This window comes from Hyalella azteca, unplaced genomic scaffold (assembly GCF_000764305.2).
Source record: "Hyalella azteca isolate HAZT.00-mixed unplaced genomic scaffold, Hazt_2.0.2 contig6861, whole genome shotgun sequence".
Classification (NCBI taxonomy): Eukaryota; Metazoa; Arthropoda; class Malacostraca; order Amphipoda; family Hyalellidae; genus Hyalella; species Hyalella azteca.
The window spans coordinates 126,115-140,797 of record NW_025937003.1 but is presented as its reverse complement, the minus strand read 5'-3'; the positions used below and the strand labels follow the sequence as shown (position 1 = coordinate 140,797).

Sequence of the window (14,683 nt, the reverse complement as noted above, 5' to 3'; positions counted from 1 at the left end):
GCACTGCCTCCTTTAGGCCGTTTACGGCGACGGATCGGCATCCTTCTGAAGTTGTTCACTATTGAGTCAAGGAGTTTCGAACTTTTATTCACCACTCCTATCTGTCGATATTGACGAAATTAAGCGTCTAACTATATGTACTTTATGTATTTGGAAATTGGACAGTCAGGCACAGAGCAGTACAAACCTACGTCCGTCTTCCGCAACAACCGTGCAACCTCCACACTTGTCTTCAACCCTTCAACCGCTAGCTCAGCTACCCCGTGGACCGGTCTTAATTAAGATCAGGATTCTGGTACAAGACGGATTTGACTAGAACACGTTTTTTCCATTTTTTTTGTCACTGAAACAATTCGCATTTAGAAACACTTAGGAGGCAGATTGGCAACATTCTCTCACTAATGTTGCAAGGTTTAACAAACAACCAACTCTCAAAATCATTAATTATTATTCTCGTAAACGTGCTAAAAACCAGCCGTATAATGTTTTAAGTTAGTAGCTGAGTTAGTGAGGCAGACGCCTGTACCTACTGACCAAGCATATTCGTGAAACTAAGGAAGTAGGTTTGTGATGCTGACCAGTTTTCATAAACAAAAACAGTGAAAAGACCCAAACTTCAAATTCTATTGGCAAATTTAGGGTTTTGTCCAAGCTTCTGGGTTAATTTCAAGCGATAAACAACATTTATGTGTAATTCACTGATGCGTTATCCACAAAATGCCGCGAGAATCGCCGGAGCGGTCCGACAAACTAATGTCGACCAACAGTGATTTCCTGAAATAATTAGAAGTGCCACACATTCTTGTCTGAAACTAAAACTCTGAAATACATCTATTATAATACTCGACTCAATATAACAGCTATTTTGCAACGATGTTTTCAGAGTCACAGATTGCTTTACAAGTTATGTTTCTCACAATTTAAGAATTAAATTAATTACGACAATAAATCATTTGAAGTGGATTTTCTCCTATACAAGGTTTAAAAAAATGTGTCTCACTTTGACTGCATTCCTATTGTTAATTTCTGAAGCATCGTGAGCGAACGAAGTCTTTGAAATTAAATGAGCAATGTTGTAAACTGCTTGCACCGCAGCCCAAGTCGCTAAGCATGGCGGTATCTGGCAACTCACTTGTTCGATGTCGTCTCGAACGCGTACAGACAGAGCGCGCAATCAGCCTCGCCATGGCCTTAGTTAAAACTATTACAACATTTTATCCGCACGTTTCAGTTAATTGTAATTTAATTCAGTAAATAATTAAAAGTATTTAATATATAATTAGCTAATTGTAAGGAATTCCAATGAACACAAGTAACTTCATGTAAACTAAATTGATTTGATTGCTGCAGTAGAGAAGTGGCAGGTTGACAGTGGGCCACACGAGAGCCTTGCATCTCCAGTCCAGGGGCGGGGTGCATGGCTGCTCATTAATATTACTACTTAAAACAAAGACTAATTTCCCCAACTTATCAATCCTATTAGTTGGTGGCCGTTGCATGGACTTCGTTTAGTGGGAAACCATCTGCAATACGTATATTTCCTCGCGCGCTGTCAGTTGTCCCCAACGACGAAGATGTTTCTCAGCAGCGGCGTCTTCAGTCCACACCTCAGCGGCGGCCGCCACCTCGGCGCGCCTAAGCACCTCCGCAGCCCAGCAATCTGCGCGCATAGGCACTTCTCCGAGGCACACTCTCCTGTTTCTTGCGCCTTCTTTTTCTTTAATTAGAATTTATGGGAGCCTCTGAAGACTGGTTCAATGCGGCCCCATGTCAGAACAGTTGAAGACTTGAAGGAACTTGACTGAATTATGTATTCTTGTACAAAATTGGGTGCAATGAAAAAAAAATAACTCAAGATTTCTCCATGGCTGAAGGGTTGCAGAACGGGGCCACCAAAGTGGAGACCACACCGGGGCGGAGAGCACCACTCCAGGGCAGACAGCCCCACTCCAGGGCAGAAAGCCCCACTCCATCCTGGGGACACTAACCACTACCTGGGGACACTAACCACTCACCTGGGGGCACTAACCACGAACCCGGGGGCCGGGGGTACTAACCACACATGGAGGCATCTTAAAATTTTTGTAATGAAATTTGGCAACTTCAGAGGAGCACAAAAATAACGAATTTGGCAACTTCAGGGGAGCAGAACTTCAGGAGTTAAACTTCACTTTAGCTGGTCGTACCATGGCATCCGCCGGCTCAACGCCTCGGAGCGGGACAGTACGGCATTTTCAAAGTTCGAGAAAGATAGTTCTAGAAAGGATGACGTAGCAGCCGGCCGAAGCCGGCTACTGTCACGGGAGCTTAGCACAAGGAACCTCTTGCCTCAATGGTTAGAACAGAACTCTTTCTTGCGCCTTAAAGAAGACAACTTTCCGGGTTCTGTTTTGTGATCACGTCGTATTTCCCTCGTCTGCGGAATGGACGATGTTTATTCCCACAGACTTCAGTCCATGACCGCGTCATTTGCTGAGTCTAACGAAGCAGACCAGCGTCGTTCAGCTAAGTTTGGTAGATATCATTGATGATAACTTTTCATATCGTATTTATGTTGCATTCATTATTATTGGTATTTATATTCATCTGTGCCTTCTGATGCGATAATAATATCATAAACTCACATCTCCTCACATGTAATCACAATGGGCAATATTGGGAGAAATGAAAAGTAATGCAAGATAAGACCTTCTATTAAATTAATCAGAAAAATTATAGGAGTTTAAATTTTTCTAATTATTTTACCCCGCAAAATTGACACACTTTATGGTTTTAGGAAAGCATCAATTAAAACTCACAGATTTGTGCGAAATCAACGATTTATAGTTTGATGCGTTGACAGGGAAAACAATGTCCGTTAAACCATCGCAATTCTAGAAATTAAATAATTTTATTCCGAAGGAAACGCCTTGCAAGAAAAACGTCCGTTCTGAAACTGACAGATGAAAGATAAATGAATAGCAAACTATATTTAGTAACATGTGAACGTACCTTTAATGAAGAATTTTCTATGAAAATCATTATCATTCTGTTTACTTTTGGTAAAATTAAAATTAGACTAGCATTCCTTACGTTTAAAGGGAGGCTCCTGTAGAACACGAATCAAAGTACTCCGCTGAAAGTTTACTTCCGGTACTTACTGCGAAATATTTTGAAGAAAGCATACAAGAAGTTTAATTAATATTTAATTAAAGGAGTAAATTGGAATGAATCGACGCCCCAAGAAAAAAACTCATCAAGCTTACGGAATAAAGTCTCTTAAAATAATGCAGTCCTAAAAATAAACAGCATGAAATGCTCACGGCTGCGCCCTGATCCCACACTTCGTCCTCCTTGCCTACGGACGCGTCGATTTATTCATGATTATTTCAGTTTATTGCGGTGCACTAATTAAATGCGCAGTAAAATATTCAAAATTGTTTAACGCGTGATGGAGTCTTGAGCTGCCGCTGCCACCTAACAAGCGGCAATTGGACTGCTGCTGCCACGTAACAAGCAGCAATTGGACTGCTGCTGCCACGTAACAAGCAGCAGTTCAGAAGCTGAGGTCGGCCAAGAGTTCAGAGAAAGACTCGTTGAACTGCTGCTCCTTATCATCAAACTCATCCTTGCTTGCGTCGCCGTGAGCCTCCAACCAAACCTCGGCTTCTTCGCACACCTTCTTGATTTTCTCGTAGCCTTTTTGAGATATTTTCTTGAGGCCCTTCTTACGTTCAAGAAGATCCTTCTTCTTCACTATCGTTTCCTCCAAAGAGGCAGAAGCGTCCATTAATGCACGATGCTGATCCTCCTTTTCATCGATATCCTTCATCTCGACCATCATCCTCTCGATGTCCTCCTTCAAAAGACGGCCTTTATTCACTGAGATGGTCACTCACGTGGCCTTCGCCTCCTGTTTTCGTGTCCACGGCGGTCGCGTTCAAAATCCCGTTTTTATCCAAGGAAAACGTTATGTCAACTGTAGGGACACCAGCAGCTACTAATTCGATTCCTTCAGCCGTGAACTCGCCCAACAAATTGTTCTTTGAGGCAACGGAGTTCTCACCCTGATAAACTAAGACTTTCATGGATTTTTGAGAATCAATGACGGTCGTGTAATTCGTTTTCGTTATCGTAACTGGCATTTTGGTGTTTCGTTGGATTATTGTGCTCATTCTGTCCATAAAAAGAGTCACTCCCAAGGACAGAGGGGTAACGTCAGACAGCTGAATGTCTTCAACACTCCGGTCGTTGTTGAGCATGGCTGCCTGAACAGCAGCGCCGTACGCGACAGCTTCTGCCGGGTTGATGGTCATTTTAATTTTTTTCGTTGGGAATTTATATTTGAGCATCTTTTGGAGTTTGGGGATCCTGGCCGAGCCTCCGACCAAGACCACTTCGTGAATTTCATCGGTTGTCATCCCGGCGTTGGCAATCGCAGTGTCGACGCACTGCAAGGTTTCGTCGAAAATGTCGGCGCAGAGCAACTCTAACCTGTTACGGGTCAAACCCAAGTCCAAATCTTGGCCTTGACTCAAGCACTCGATTTGAATTCGGTCCCTCACTTGAGAAGACAAATTGATCTTGACTCTTTCGGCAGCTTTTGTGATCTTTGCTAGAGCTTTCGGGTCCTTAGATACATCCAGCCCAGTTTTTTTCTCGAATTCCTCGATTATAAATCGAGCAACACGAGAATCCAAGTCCCCTCCTCCAAGCTGGCTGTTTCCTTCAACAGATTTCACTTCGTAATTGCCTTTCTTCATTATCAGGATTGACACATCGAAAGTCCCGCCGCCGAAGTCGAAGATCAGAATGTTGGTCTCCTTGGAGACCCTGGTGTCTTCCCCGTACGCAATGGCGGCAGCCGTTGGTTCGGGGATGATTTTCATTACCTGGAGACCAGCGATGGTACCGGCATCGATGGTAGCTTGCCGTTGTGAGTCATTGAAGTACGCAGGCACTGTAATAACAGCTTTCCTCACTTCACATCCCAAGTAAGTCTCGGCGATCTCCTTCATTTTGGCCAGCACCATAGCAGAAATCTCTTCGGGAGTGAAAATCTTTTCCGTCCTTCGGTACTGGACGCAGATTTTGGGGTTGCCGTTGTCGTTGACAACGCGGTACGGCCAGTGGGGAACTTTATTCTGAACTGCCTCATCGCTGAACTTGCGTCCTATGAGTCTCTTCACTTCGTATACTGTGTTGACAGGATTCATGGAGCGTTGGTACTTGGCCGACTCACCAATAAGTCGTTTCTCGTCCGTGAAAGCCACAAACGACGGCGTGAGGCGGTCGCCCTGTTCGTTTGCGATGATGACCACTTGTCCGTTCTTGACGACACCCACGCACGAGTTGCTCGTGCCCAAGTCGATGCCGATCGCGTAGTCTTGCTTCGCCGCCATCTCGGGATATCAGCAGCTCGGAAATAGAATTGATCTGCAATTATGAGAAAACATTAGTTTCGGGTGAAATGTAAATTTTGCTCACATGTAACATTTGTCAGGGATTGATTCATGCGTGAAGTTAGTCAAGGTGTGATACGACTTGCATCAGCGCTAATGGAGCACAGCAGTCGAACATTGGAATAGACATATATGACAACCATTTATTTCATCAATTTCTGACGATTTTAATGTTCTGACCTCGAAATTCTTCATAATACTAGCTCGTATTTTTGACAGAATCATCAAATATTTATAATATATTGTCTAAGTAAGTGGGACAGATATATTTAAAACTTTGAAGAAGATAGGTAGGTCACCTAATTCTGTATATCGAGAGAGAATCGTTGTGTAGGTATGGCTCATGACAACGACGATGCATTCAAGGTTAGAATACAGTATCGCTTGAATGGCCGCAATTATTGGTCAGAACTTCAAAAGATATAGTGATAGTGCCGAAATGTTTATATATATTTCTAGATTTTCTCCCTAATCTCCTTGATTTTGAGCCTAGAAATGTTTTCCAATAATTGCAGTTAGCTTAAATTCACTTACTTCTCATATAAATCTTATTATTTTTAACAATTTTCACGTAAAGCAAATGTTTAAACCATTATAGGCGGGATTGTATCCAATAATCCAACACTAATGACTGAATCGTGAATAGAAAATATGATAGCCTATTCACTCCAAACTTTACATCACAATTAAAAAATTACCATTCTGAAGCAACAACAGATTAAAATTATTGTCAAGTTTAACACAGCTGAATTAAACAACATGAGTGATATAAAAAAGATCGTCATAAATAAATTCTTATTCATTATACATAAATATCAATCACTCCGTTTAGTCCGTTATTAGAGCCCGACCTTCGAGTCAGCACATCTAACGAATTCCTCACGACATGTGCACGAAGATCGAATTATCGTCACCGTCGTGAATTGAGAAATATTCTACCGCACAACCTCAACTTCACCAATGATGATGTATTCTTAGGGATGTTTTCTCAATGGCAATTCAATTATGGATGGTCCAATAATAGGGTAAATAATATCACAAACCTGAGCTCGCACGTGACACACCTTCCCTTCGTATAACCTCACAAGAATGACGTGATAACTGACGACTGATGAGCATTGAGCAGTGCCGACTGCCTAAGTTCTAATCTAGATAAACGTAATCTATAAAAATATATTACGGTTTACAGTTAAGAGGTGATACTTATCAAACAATATGAAGAAACGGTAATAGATTATATTAAATGCAGTTAACTTTCCTGCTCCATTGATGATGGTGTATGGCGGTACCTGGCAGCGCGCTCGTTCAATGCTGTTACGAACGAGTTACGGACCGAGCTCGTGCTCATTGATCTCTTTTTAAATTATTCCCATCAGTTCTATGACTCAAAGTTCGATGTATTCGTTTTTTTATATCGAAGTGAAGAATTTGTTTGTTGTAATCTTTCTATTTTTCTCCTTCACCAGCGAATCTGTTGCAATTATTTCTTTGTAACGATTTGCTTGTCCGTAGCGTGCTACAGCCTCAGGAACGTGGAATAACTCAGCCGTAGCTCACTTGGTTGCAGCTAGGTCGACTTTTATTTAAAATAATTCGCAATTGTTAATGTTTACGCATATAATGGTGCTCTAAATTTGAATTTCTTCTCATATTTGACCGTATGAGCATCGAATCTCACGCACGGCGACACTCGGTAATAATTCGTTCTATTGCAGTTCGTTTCCGCCACTCAGTGTCTCACTGCCGCCGCTGCCTGCTCAGCCTGCTGAATCAAACGAGATTACAGCAAGACAGTGGAGGGAGAGTAGCTACTTGGTGTGATAAATAGACTTGTAAATATCAGGTTTTAGGATCTGTTATTAATTCTGAGTGCGAAAAAACTATTTATAATATCGTGAGTTATTTCTTGTACTCTAAGAACCCATAAAACACAAGTTAAACAATCCTTTGGTTCCAGACCTGCGCGATCTTGGCTACGTACAGAGTTCACTTCAAGCGAAGTTACACTTGACGTGCTCTCATACATCCAACTTAAGGTATGTTATCCCATTGTGAATTGGATTTTACTGATTCAGCTCAGTTTTTTATTGATTAGGAGATCTAGTGGTTGTATTTGTACTTTTAATCGATTATATTTGTTCAAATTCGATATCAAACTCGCAGTATAATATCATCATCACAATTTGGGTGAAGACCAAGTTTGCGCCGAACAACTGATAACGAAACAATAAATTAATATTTTCTATTGCGTATTGGACTTATCAAGCCAAATATGTCATGTTGATTTGGCTGACTCTAGCACCTAAATAAGGTATGAAACCGTCGTCAATACAATATATACAGCAGTAACAGCACATAATGAAATATTCAGCGAAATCTGTGTTAGCTCTTCGTTGCCTGCACGGCTGCGCCCCCGGCTCAGCGCTCGCTTGCCTGTAAACGAACGAATATCAACACGGAATTAAGTGCAGTTTAGGCTACGTTGAAGTTAGGCCATCATTCTTCCGTATCAGGTTCATGCCTGCTCAAGATATGCTGAATCGTATTGAATTATTACATGTGGTTCTAGCAATTATGAATTATTCTCAGTCTTACTTTATCCGTTTGGTTAGCAATATAACTCAGCTTATTATATAAGTAATGCATGTAGTCTTCTCTCGTTGCATGTTTTGTCGTTACTTGAGTGCACGCTTGTCTATGACTCTAGCAGTCTATGTCATGTGATGGCGTCGGTTTATGCCAATTAGGATCCCTAACAATTAGGTACACTAACTGTGCCTGGTCAGTGGTCATGTAATGCAAACACAAAGTATGGAACATGAGGGCAGAGGAGCCTGTCGTCCCAGTGCAAGAATTTTGTATGTGAAGAGATAAGCTGATTGAAGGCCAAGTAATCTCAAGATAACACTCGCTTGTGCTGTCGCAGTGTTGCAATAAAATGCAATAATACAATATATCATAGTGGCGTCAGCTTTGATAAGGCCACGTTTGCCTGTAGACGATTCTTAAGTCTTAACTACCCACACCCTTTGCCAATTACTAAAATAATTTTCATAACTAGTTGCGGGTTTCGACTTTCGAACCTGTAACTCGCTGATCCAATCATGGTGCTCTCAACTGCAAGTTTCACAACATCCATTTGCTATTTCAACAACAGTCTCTACAATTTACTTCGTTAAATATAGCCAAAATGTCGTTTAGTCTGTTGCTCACGGTATACGTAGTAATAATCGGATTAGGCTTTTGTGCGTTAGTTTATTGTAAATAGATATTTTCCTACGATTAGAAAACTACCGACTCTTCAGATTTACCCGTTCAATATTCACCAACAATCGATAAATTATACAAATTTGAATTTCATACACGATTGTTTATTTATTATTATTAGTCAACTATATTCCTAACTGCTTATTCATTAAGTCATTCCTGACTACTTTATTTGGCAGATTGCAACGAAATAAGCAAAACCAACACAATGACAATTGCGTAAATTTATTTTATTGTTAATCTTTTTGGCGCAAATTATAATATGGGGGTTTGAGATGTGTGTAGATTATAGTGCCAGGCATTTATTTGGATACGCTTCTTATTTATTGTTTTTTTTTCTTTATCGGGAAATTTTATTTTGAATGGTAAGCCTAACTGTGCTGGCATGTAGCACAAAATTCTGTCTGAATATTTTGCGCAATTGTGCAGCATCCTAATCTGTTAACCCTTGTCCTACACTTGTTGGGGCTGTCCTGTACGGAAATGGAAAGTATTTAATGTGGATGGAAATTATTCGTGAAAATATGCTACTGGAATATATCAATTTCTTGTAAATATAGTGAAGAACCAGGCAAAGCTGTTCGAACTACTTGATCAATCATCAAATAGCGATTTTATGAAATCGCAGCTTATCATGTTTCTTGGAAAAAAATACGACATGGTTGCATGCAGTTATACATGCTTGAAATAAAATAATAATCTTAATAATCATATGTTACTATTGCAGATTTTATTACTTGGTAAGTGATTAAAGTGATTGACCCTTCTTACAGTTTTTTTTTCCATTATTAAGAGCACAAGCTTTTGTTTGGTTTGAGGTCAAGAGAAAGAAAGAAGGCAGACAGGTGCGCAGGTGCTGCTCATGGCTGCAGGTCGCAGGAATACAGACAGGCGCGCAGGTGCTGCTCTTGGGTGCAGGTCGCGGGAATACAGACAGGTGCGCAGGTGCTGCTCATGGCTACAGGTCGCAGGAATACAGACAGGCGAGCAGGTGCTGCTTCGTGACACTTGTGGACTGAAAACTGCGGTCCTGAACACTCAAAGTTGCCGAGACAGTCGAGTGGTGCACGAGATATGAGCGTCTCGACCGCTCAAAATGGCCAGGACGAGACGAGACTCAGTCGGCGATACACGAGCGCTATGACGGGATGCGGCGTTCAGTCAGCGACTTGAGGAGACAGATGATTACAAGCTTGCATTTGATCTTGTTAGCGGAAATTTCTGAACTGCAGAGCGGTACTAAGAGAGTCGATTTGAGTGATCGAAGAGAACTTTGATTTTATCAGCTACAAGGGTTTTCGTGTCCAGTTGCTGATAAGTTATTAAACCACTGTATTGAAAATACTATTCTTAAAGTGGTACCGAGTTTAATGGCTAAATTTAGAACTAAACGCGTATTTTCGAAAGAAAGAGAATAATATAATGATGAAATTTTTTGAAGTCGCCTAATTTTGAAGCAAGTGGAATGTGAAGGTTGAGAATTTCTCCTGCAAGCAACGTATTATCCTCTTTCGCTCACGTCTTACCTCTGGCTATTTCCATCTATTCCATACTACATTTTTCGTGCCGAAGAAATGACAAAATTTTACGGTTAAATCGTTGTTGTTTAAACCAGAAGGATATCGCTAAAATGTATACGTCATTTATTTTTGTCTGTCCGATTATGTTCATTAGTTTCATCTCGTGTGCAGGCGACAGCCCTGTCTCCATGCCCCCCGTGGACCCCGCGCCACCGCCGGAGGGGGGCGGCCGGCCGAGACCTGCGGCGATCGGCATCGACTTCGGGACGAGCAAATGCTGCGTGGCTGCGGTGCGCGACGGTCGGGTGGACGTCCTGGAGAACGAGTTGGGGCAAAGGACGACGCCTTCCTGTGTTGCCTTCAACTCCCAGCAGCGACTAGTGGGCAGCGATGCCCTGGACCAGGCCGTTGTGAACTGCGCCAACACCGTGCACTCCGTCAAGAGCTTCCTGGGGAGGACATACGACGAAGTGAAGGACTGCTATTCTCCTTGTCATATTCGACCAACTCATAGAGGACATAGATTCGAGTACGTCGTCCATTACAAAAATCATGATCAGAGGCTGAGACCCGAGCAGGTGGCCGCCATGCTGCTCGGGAGGATGAAGGACATCGCGGAATCCTCTCTGGGTTGTTCCGTAGACCGCGCGGTCATCTCGGTACCGGCTTCGTTCGGCAACGCGCAGCGACTCGCGGTAAAATACGCCGCGCAAGTCGCAGGACTTGAAGTTCTTGAGCTGATCAACGAAACAACCGCGGCGGGGGTCGCCTTCGCGGACAACCGCACCGTCAAAACCCCCGCGGTTATCGCGGTGGTGGATTTCGGGGCGGGTAAGCTGGATGTGTCCATCATGGAGGTGAGGGATGGATCGGTGAGAGTTGTGGTTGCTGCTGGAAACACAAACCTTGGTGGCTGCAACTTAGACGATGCTTTGGTTGGCCATTGTGTGGGAGTCATTCACGGCAGACATAACTACAGAGTGAAGGAGAAGAAGCAACTTGAACGACTGCGCATTGCGTGTGAGAAAGCTAAGAAAACTCTGACTTTGCTTCCAGAGGCTCAGTTTATCCTCGAGAATCTCTTCTGCAACGTAGACGTAAGCCTCACCGTCAAGAGAAAGGACTTAGATTTACTCATTAAGTCTGACATCCGCCGTGAGGTGTCAAGCTTATTTGATCATCTTCTCCGACAGGTATCATTAGCCAAAGATGTGATCAGTAAGGTTGTGCTGGTCGGAGGTGCAACACGCATGCCGTTGGTGCGGGCCGTCCTCGAGGAATATTTCGGTCCGGGAAAGTTGGACCAAACGGTGAACCAAGACGAGGCTGTGGCACAGGGCGCCGCCTTACGGGCTGCGACATTAAGTGGACAAGAATCTGGGACTTCAATCGGTGTGCAAGACGTGACGGCTTTTGCTACCATTGGTGACTATAGCACTAAGGGACTCGTCGATTTGTACGAGCGCATCCCGTTATCCCGAAAGATCAATATTACCTCCAGCAACAGTCATTACATGCGTAACTTGTATGAACGTTGCTACACAGGAGGAAACAAGAAAACCTTTCATGTGCACTATTCCCGCAGCCAGGAATTTTTCAGTCTCGCCGACTGTGGTTTTTTAGTCGTGAATGCCGACGCAAGTGGTATTCTTGAGGTTCAAGCAGAAGTAAATGGCAAAATTCTTGACGGATTAGTGATGTGCACTAATTATTATCCTCCAGGCGTGCTAAAAGAATGGATTGATGTAGCTAACAAATTTCGCAAGGACGTTGAAAACGAAAAAAATCGCGTCGATGCTGAGACGCAACTGGAATCCCTGGTCTACGAAGTTAAAGCGGCTCTATGCGATGTCCAAGAGTTGGTATCAAGAGGAGAAATATCTGAGACAACACATTTGTGCGACGTCACTCTCGAATGGATAGAAGACGCACAGGCGGCTTCGCTTCAAGATTTTAATGCTCAGATAGAGAAATTGACTCAAGTTAGAGAAAAATTAGACAGGATCAAATTACTTGCTGTGGAACCTAAAAAGGAAATAGGCAATTCTCAAAATGAACTTCTCGACAAAAGCAAGAAATTTGTGGAAGCAAAGTCAAAAGAATCGAGTGTGAACGTTCAGAACCACGGATTGGACAGTACGTTGTCGCACTTGTCAAAGAATCAATTCGAAGAAGCCCCTAATTCTGGAGACTCTGACAACAAAAAAGCTAACAGGACGGATAACCAATTTTATGGAGCGGATGGTAAGATTTTGTTTTCTAGAACTGTCGTTCTTAATTCTATTGCATCAAGAAGTCATGAAGCTACCTTAATGAATGCCTCAATTTCGACTGAAAACAATATGAAGAAAAACGAAGTTGGTGGTCAAACCTCATTTGGAGGAGAACCTTTACGCACCTGCGAAATTTATTCTTTGAGTAATGATGTTGAGGGATCATCGTCAAGAATTGGATCAGAAGCAAGTGACGGATCTCAGTACAAACGATCTGTGTCACAAGATGGACCAGACGACAGACGATCTGCATCACGAGACAGACACGGTGACAGACGATCTGCATCACGAGATGGACACGGTGACAAACGATCTGCATCACGAGACGGACACGGTGACAGACGATCTGCATCACGAGACGGACACGGTGACAGACGATCTGCATCACGAGACGGACACGGTGACAGGCGATCTGCATCGAAAGACAGGAACAAGGACCCGCGGCCATCATCGAAGGTTAAGGACGAAAACTTTCAATGCGCTTGTGCGGATAGGGATGCAATCGTCCCCTGTCCCTCAGAACGCGGTCGTCCTCTGTTTAAAAACCAGACAATTCATTCCACTCGGCTCAGGACGAGGTCTCAATTTCGTACCGAGGCGCATGAACTTTCGCGTCCTCGTCGATACCGGTCAAGCTCGTTCTCGAGCAAACTTCCTCTCACAGCAAAAACTTCGTTTGCCCAAGGCACCCAAAATGGCACAGAGAAAAATAAGATGCCTGATCATTTAATTACCAAAAGAAGCGTCGTATCGACTGTCCGTGCCACACAAATGGCCAGCAAACAGCTCGAAAGGAGGAATGCAGGATCAGACGGCAAGTTTTCTGGGACTTTTCTCTCAGGAACAAAGGAATCGATCTTAAATAACAAATCTGCGCTGCCAAACAAAACTTCTGTTAACAGTATGTTTCCGCAACTAAAAGCTGGTATCGTTAAAGCTCCGCCGCAGCGGCCACCATCAAACTCTGACGGATCAGCTTGCTTTTTGAAACAAAGAGATGCTAAGAGTCAAATGTCTTCCAGTCCTAAACACATTAAAAGTTATGTCAACACTGATGAGTCATCTGAGTATAATCAACCAACCTTTGAATCAATAAGTCAGAACATATTCCGTAAGGTACCCACATTTTATGAACATGTATTTCACAAAATACTTTCAAACCCCAGTAATTTTTCTGAATTCAAAGACAATTTACACAGGCAACTGGAAGAATTTCTCTGCTCGATGAAGACCGAAGTTTTACATCCAGACGAAATTCTCGGTGCGGTCGGAACTTCTTCCACCTCAAAACACGGCAGCTTATGGCAGATTGAAGGAGGCTTGGCACAAAGCTTCTGTAATTTAAGCATAGATGACAACGGCGACGTGGAAAAAATGGAAGTTGACTCTCCACCTTCAATCGATAACATGAAGCTTTCCACCCCTAGAGACTTATCCAGCGAAAGTTCCCGCCACGTACCTGAAAATTCTGGACACATTGAGCACAGATTCTCGAATGGGGTTCTCAGGCCGCAGTACCAGCAGGTGTACAAAGATAGTACGCCTCATCGTGAAGGCAGTGGGATCAGCTATTCTTTGCGGAGTCAAAAAAGTGATTTGGGACCATCGCGTACAAATGTCTCCACGCTCGTACATTCTTACGAGACTCGTGATGCACTGGCTGCAGTTGAAATCCAAGCATCGAAGAAAAACTAACCTCTAAATTAGAGATAAATGTTCGGGAGCACAGCGCCATTACTTTGAGGCGAAAGGGAACCGCGACGCAAGAATGTCAGCGCGGAATGTTTTTTTTAATGTTTTTTTACATGGAATGTTTTTTCCGTGTAGTTAGTAAAATACTTGTTTAGTCCTAGAGTTCGAAAAAATGAATAAATTCCACCTGCTAGAAAAAAAAAATTCAGAGAGGAGTTACTGGATTTGTTTCAACGTGACTGTTGGTTTCACTGTTGATATTTTGATTTCAGCTATAGAATCTAAAGACATTTTTTATTTCACTTCATTTTTTAATTTTACAAGTTTCGCCGAAGTTTCTATTTTCGTGAGGCATCTTATTTTGTATTATTTTTATTGATTTTTAACATTTATTATTTTGATTAGCATCTATCCACTGTTTTCATCACCAGATATTCATATCGTGAATCTTGTGGCCTTGATTCTCGAGATTTATAAGATTGATTGTACG

The 14,683-nt window shown here is 42.6% G+C and overlaps 2 protein-coding genes across 2 annotated transcripts; one reads left to right on the top strand and one right to left on the bottom strand.

The window, feature by feature from the left end:
- Positions 1–3,854: 3,854 nt before the first annotated feature.
- Positions 3,855–6,544, bottom strand: LOC108672280 (heat shock cognate 71 kDa protein). Its single transcript, XM_018159926.2, has 2 exons — positions 6,485–6,544; positions 3,855–5,415 (listed from the first exon to the last, which is right to left on the bottom strand). Exon 2 carries the CDS (start codon positions 5,379–5,381, stop codon positions 3,855–3,857), a length of 1,527 nt encoding a protein of 508 aa, XP_018015415.2. The 5' UTR covers positions 5,382–5,415; positions 6,485–6,544.
- Positions 6,545–7,222: 678 nt separating this feature from the next.
- On the top strand, positions 7,223–14,482 carry LOC108672302. The gene is made up of 2 exons (XM_018159946.2): positions 7,223–7,477; positions 10,400–14,482. Exon 2 carries the CDS (start codon positions 10,417–10,419, stop codon positions 14,194–14,196), a length of 3,780 nt encoding a protein of 1,259 aa, XP_018015435.1. The 5' UTR covers positions 7,223–7,477; positions 10,400–10,416; the 3' UTR covers positions 14,197–14,482.
- Positions 14,483–14,683: the final 201 nt, after the last annotated feature.